Source organism: Chenopodium quinoa, unplaced genomic scaffold (assembly GCF_001683475.1).
Source record: "Chenopodium quinoa cultivar QQ74 unplaced genomic scaffold, ASM168347v1, whole genome shotgun sequence".
NCBI lineage: Eukaryota > Viridiplantae > Streptophyta > Magnoliopsida > Caryophyllales > Amaranthaceae > Chenopodium > Chenopodium quinoa.
In genome coordinates, this window is record NW_018742980.1 from 359,553 (window position 1) to 365,063 (window position 5,511).

The 5,511-nt window shown below is 32.1% G+C and overlaps 1 protein-coding gene across 2 annotated transcripts; it reads left to right on the top strand.

Annotated features, from left to right (window-relative positions):
* Window positions 1–447: 447 nt before the first annotated feature.
* On the top strand, window positions 448–5,273 carry LOC110729331 (solute carrier family 35 member F2-like). Of its 2 annotated transcripts, XM_021909064.1 has the most exons (11): window positions 449–1,077; window positions 1,280–1,374; window positions 1,545–1,602; window positions 2,343–2,534; window positions 3,192–3,268; window positions 3,522–3,604; window positions 3,715–3,766; window positions 4,134–4,202; window positions 4,350–4,436; window positions 4,588–4,652; window positions 4,804–5,271. In XM_021909064.1, the coding sequence occupies exons 1-11, from the start codon at window positions 939–941 to the stop codon at window positions 4,913–4,915; spliced, it is 1,029 nt and encodes a 342-aa protein (XP_021764756.1). In that variant the 5' UTR covers window positions 449–938; the 3' UTR covers window positions 4,916–5,271. The 2 variants fall into 2 exon arrangements, with proteins under 2 accessions (XP_021764757.1, XP_021764756.1); XM_021909065.1 differs by lacking the exon at window positions 3,715–3,766 and having other exon boundaries at window positions 448–1,077; window positions 3,522–3,587; window positions 4,804–5,273.
* Window positions 5,274–5,511: the final 238 nt, after the last annotated feature.

The window sequence follows — 5,511 nt, forward strand, 5'->3', positions numbered from 1 at the left end:
ATAGCTACTCTTATTTCATTCGCTCTTCATTTATGGTTTATATTGTCAGGCTTATTTATTCATCGCCGGAGGGCTGAAATAATGGATCCTCAAAGGAAGGTCGTTGGAATCGGATAGCTTATGGTTCTTGGAAGAATCACAATTTGGCTATTACAAAATTATCTGATAACAAGCAGGAGCAGGAGAAGTTATTTGATGACAAGGAGAAGAAGGAAAAGTTATCTGATGATAGTTACCTTATATTTGTAAATAGTGACTTCTATATAAATGTGGTCAATGTTGTCGAAATTGATATAATTAACTTATTTTTATATATAGTGGCCTCTGTATAAATGTGGTCAAAATTGATATAGTTACCTTATTTTTGTATATAGTGACCATTATGTAAATATGGTCAAAATTGATATAATTACCTTATTTTGGGATATAGTGACCTCTAAGTAAATATTTTAAAAATTGATATAGTTACCTTATTTTTATATATAGTGACCTTGGTGTAAATGTCATCAAAAATAATATAACTTGACATAATTACCTTATTTTTGTATATAGTGACATCTGGGTTGTTTCACACCATTGGATTATCTAGTGAATATTCAATGGCTAAGATTGCTTGTTTTTAGTTTTCACCATAAGCTCTGTTTTTAGCGGAACCTCCCCGTATATATATATATATAATTTTTTTTTTTGTTTTTGTGGAAGGAGTTAGGTTATTAAATTAATTTGACTTGGTTGAAGCAATAAGTTAATTCAATTACATGGCATCAATAATGTAATGTCCACAAACTATATTCCGTACTTAATTAAAGAACAGAAGCTTACACCTAATGTTTTGCATTATCTATTAAAGTAATGATATTGTTGCTATTAAAATTAGATTCAGTACCCAAAATACTAGCAATTCTTAGAATTTTGAAGTTGAAAGCGTCCATCTTTAAATGGAATGCAGAGGTTGCTGTAATTGGTTGAAAAATCATGAATCATTATGTAGTGTACTTTTCACCCTTTTTTTGGGTCAAATTATTTCCTTCACTTTGGCAACTACCAGCTTTGCTGCTTCTTATTTAGCGACTCGTGGTAAGTTTACCTTCTTTATTTTTGGTTTGGGGAAAAGTTAGAGCGGACATTTTATTAATGTAAATCAATTTCGGTTATACTAACAGAAATCATATGAAACATTGAGATCTATTCAATCTGGTTCTTTATTTATTTTTTTATTTTTTTTCGGAAACTTTAATTTTTTATTTATTTTAATAATTTTTGTGTTAATTTATGACAGGTGTTGATGCCCCAGTGACACAGTCATTCTTTACTTACTTAGGTTTGACTTCAATTTATGGAAGTATCATGCTCTTTAGGCGTAAGAAATTACTGGTATGCTCACCTTTCAAACTTTGGTACTGACTTAAGTTATATCGAACCCCGTCTACATCACTGTTAGATCCTTTATGCATAAAGTCTATATGTGCCCGAAAAGGTAAAATATCTGCTTGAACCAATTATGCATAGATAATGATTTCTTATGTTGGAATTTGGACATGCAGGTTCCTTGGTATTATTATGCCCTCTTAGCATTTGTTGATGTTCAAGGGAATTTCCTTTGTAAGTTAAGTACATTTATTTATAGTGCTACAATCATGCTTTAGTTATCCTTAACATAGGCAGATATGTTCTTCACTGCTTCTTATTGGTATTGCAAAAAAACTTAGCTCCTTCCTCATTTTTCTATTGTGGCTTGTAATCAATTTCGAGTTTTGGGTTCTTGTTGTGTCGAATATAAGATCCAAAGTTCATAGCATGTACTGTTGTCTAGGATAAGACAAGTGATGAAATGGTTACAGTTGAATGCCAAACTTTATGATTACACTTGTACACTTTCCAATTCTTTGACATTTTTCTAAGATGAATGTCTCAAGTTTTACTGTTGACATATCAGCAAAGATTTGTTTGTGTTGCATAACTTGGCACCTGGCTGGTTCGATTGCTCGAATATGTTGCTATCTCATTTTGCGATTTTCAGCAATCTCTTTGGTTTTTATGGGCATGTTAAGTCTTGGCTTATTGTATTACCTTGATTTCCACAAGTTTCTATGAAAATAGAATGAGGAAAATCTGATTATGAACTGATTATACTGTATAGTTTGTTTCTCAATGTTCTGCACATGTATAATGCATATATTGTGCTTATATACTACGTATGTGTACATCGTTAATAGTATCAGTCTTTTTTAGTATAGATTCTCTTCTTTAAACTTTTTAGTATTTTTATCTGTTGTTCTTACTGCTATGTTGTTATTTGTATTGCTGATAATTTTTCTGATTATATAGATCCTTCTATGCAGGTATTAAGGCATTCCAGTATACTTCCATCACAAGTGTGACACTATTTGACTGCTGGACTATAGTTTGGGTGATGATTTTGACATGGGTCTTCCTAGGCACAAGATACAATGTATGGCAGTACATTGGAGCTGCAACATGTGTAGTTGGCCTTTGCTTCGCCCTTCTCTCTGATGCTAGGATTGGTGGTGGAGGTTAGTGTTTCTTTATCTCATGAATTGTTTTTTATTGGTTTTTATTTTTGCGGTTTTGCCTAATGCCTATGACAACCCTTAAGAGTCATCAACACTTCCTTTTGTTCATTGTAGAAAAACTGCAGTATCTGTCTATCTGATTCAGGAGCCTCTCAGTTTGCAATTTAACTTGTTCTCTCATATTCCTTTTGCATATTGTAGTTCTTTAATATCTGTTATGCACACCAGATATCCTTTCATTAAGCTAATATAAGCATATACAATGTTACAACTGTTCAGCACATCACAGTAAGTACTCATGGCAACTAGCATTCCGTTTTTTTATTTTCATTGCTACAAAGGCAAAATAATGGTATACTTGTAAGTAGTATCTACAAGCCTGTCCACTGCATGTATTCTTTGATAATATGCCAAAGCCTAAAACAATGCATAAGATGATATTGTTCTAATATGAAACATTGCAGATAATAATATCAAGTAGGCCTAAGTTGATGCAGTTTAGGACACATAAATACATCATAGATGAAAGTTACGTACCCTTTATTGGCTTGGCTTCAGCTGATCTAATCTTTTCTCATGTTGTAGTCGCCATTAAAGCTGTTAATGAAGTAATGGACACGGCCGATTTAGCTTTACATTCTTCATTGATTTTTTCAGGTGGATCTAGACCTCTTTTTGGTGATTTTCTAGTAACAGTTGCAACTCTGTTTTATGCATTGAGTAATGTTGGTGAGGTAAGTTGTTTACGATTATCTTTCTGTCCTGGTTCAATTGCATTCCTTTTGTCCTGCACTATCTTGCTATTACATCTGCATATTCATCATAGGCTAACATCAAGTATCTCGAACTATAAAACAATGAAACTAAATTACTTAAAATGTTTCAGTCTGGCCTAAAGACAATTTGGTCTCAGTCATATTCCTGCAACTATTAGCACAATGTTTGCTCGTCTTCTTTTCTCTAACGTACTTACAAACCTGTATACAGGAGTTCTGTGTCAAACAGAAAGACATCGTTGAAGTAATTTCAATGCTTGGTGTCTTTGGAATGCTGGTGAGCATTTGTCAGATGTATCCTTGTATAGCTGCTATATACCTGTTTATTAGTTTTCAAGATTCAAGCATCATGTTGCATAATGGTAACTTTCTAGAAATTATTTCAATCCATAACTTTTTATCAGTACGCTATTTGAAAGGCACAATTTGGAAGCAATTGAGTGGTCTACAGATATTGTAAGTATAACTTGTTGCATAATTTCTGTAGGGTTATGGAATACACATGATTTTCTTGATGTAAATGTTTCACTCTGCCTGTGCTTTTCTGATTTAATGACCAAAGGCTACAACAAGTTCAATGTATGACCTTTCTAACTTTTAGATGAGATGATAAACTTATCATTAATCAAGAAAATTCAAGAAAAGTTCAATGTATGACCTTTCTAACTTTTAGATGAGATGATAAACTTATCATTAATCAAGAAAATCCAGATAGTTTGATAGTGAAAAAGTTGATTTTAGCATAAGATACTCAGTCAGTTCTGGCATTCTCTGAAATGGCTCCTCTGAAATGGTAGAATGACTGATTTTAAATTTCTTTCAGATACTAGTATTTGCTGGATTTGCAGTAGGAACTTGTTTGTTCTACAGCCTTCTTCCTTTAATTTTAAAGGTAGGGTGCGTTTAACCTTCCTATATAATTATATGCGTATTGATTCTGTTCAACTCTGATTCTTTCTTAGATCAAGTTAATTACTGCTTTTTGGTGAGGAGAATTGTTCTTTCTGTTTTTGATGCGTTTGCGTACCTTTGTGTGTAGCTAAGTGGTGCTACATTGTTCAATCTATCTATACTTACATCTGATATGTGGGCAGTTATCATCCGCATACTATTTTATCACGAGGAGGTACTAATTTAACCCTTATTATCCTCTATATATACAAGTTCATGCATGATTGATTCCTAAATTTTACAACTTTATGATGGAATTTAGACCTGTAATTCCTGAATTGAACTGCTGATGTGATAATTAAGAGAACATATTTCTGTATGTACAGGTTAATTGGTTATATTATGTTTCTTTCGCAATCGTGGTTATGGGACTAGTCATCTATTGCAAAACGTACACACTGATCTCTCTCTTGCATCTTCTTTTCCGTTATCTAAATTTTGTAATGCAATGGCAGTCCATGTTTATTTCCCATCTATGATCTAAAAAATTGTCTTCATTATTCTGTTGACTATGGATGCTAACTTTTTGCTATTTTTCGTAGTGAGAACAAATCCGAACCAATCAAAATTGATGTGGATGGGCATTCGAGTATACAATATGAAGTTCTTGGTGAAGAAAGCTTAGAGTCAAGAGACGGTTCATTTAGACCATGAGAGGTGGAAAATGAATTTAAAGGACCTTAACCATGTTGTAGTCATATAGTAAACCCTACTGAAAAGAGGATGAAGAAGTTGGGAAATTGCACATAACTTCTTGTCCATGTTCATTACATATGTTGTGACTATAAACTTATTTTCTTTCTTAAAAATAAGAAGAAAAAATAAATCTTTACTTTGTAACCTAGTGACTTGTCAAATTTGAATATTAAACATCTATTCATTATGTTATGTGATTGGAGTTAGTACTTATGCGTTGCACGATTTTAAACATGAGCGATTTAAATTTTGATATAGCTAAAGACTTAGCTTGAAGGTTAATAGAAAAAATATATATACTTTGTACATATATTAAGTATTATCCAAAAAAAAAAAAAAAAAAAAAGTAAGCAAAATAAAATGAAAGTGTTTGGAAAATTATTGCAATAAGCGCATGAAAAAATATAGAATCCTAACTATATCTATACTAATCTATTTATAACTAATACTTCCTTCGTTCTAGTAATATTGCAATAACTAGACTTTTGCACTATTTATCATGCTTGTTTGATCACAAATTATGATTTATACGTAAGGTAAAATATAGTTATGTG

Bases quoted from the DNA above. Each gene is read 5' to 3' on its own strand.
- LOC110729331 (XM_021909064.1), top strand. From the start codon at position 939: ATGGAATGCAGAGGTTGCTGTAATTGGTTGAAAAATCATGAATCATTA. The intron at 3,269-3,521 runs GTAAGTTGTTTA...ACCTGTATACAG, and splicing joins CATTGAGTAATGTTGGTGAG to GAGTTCTGTGTCAAACAGAA. The intron at 3,767-4,133 runs GTAAGTATAACT...AATTTCTTTCAG, and splicing joins TTGAGTGGTCTACAGATATT to ATACTAGTATTTGCTGGATT.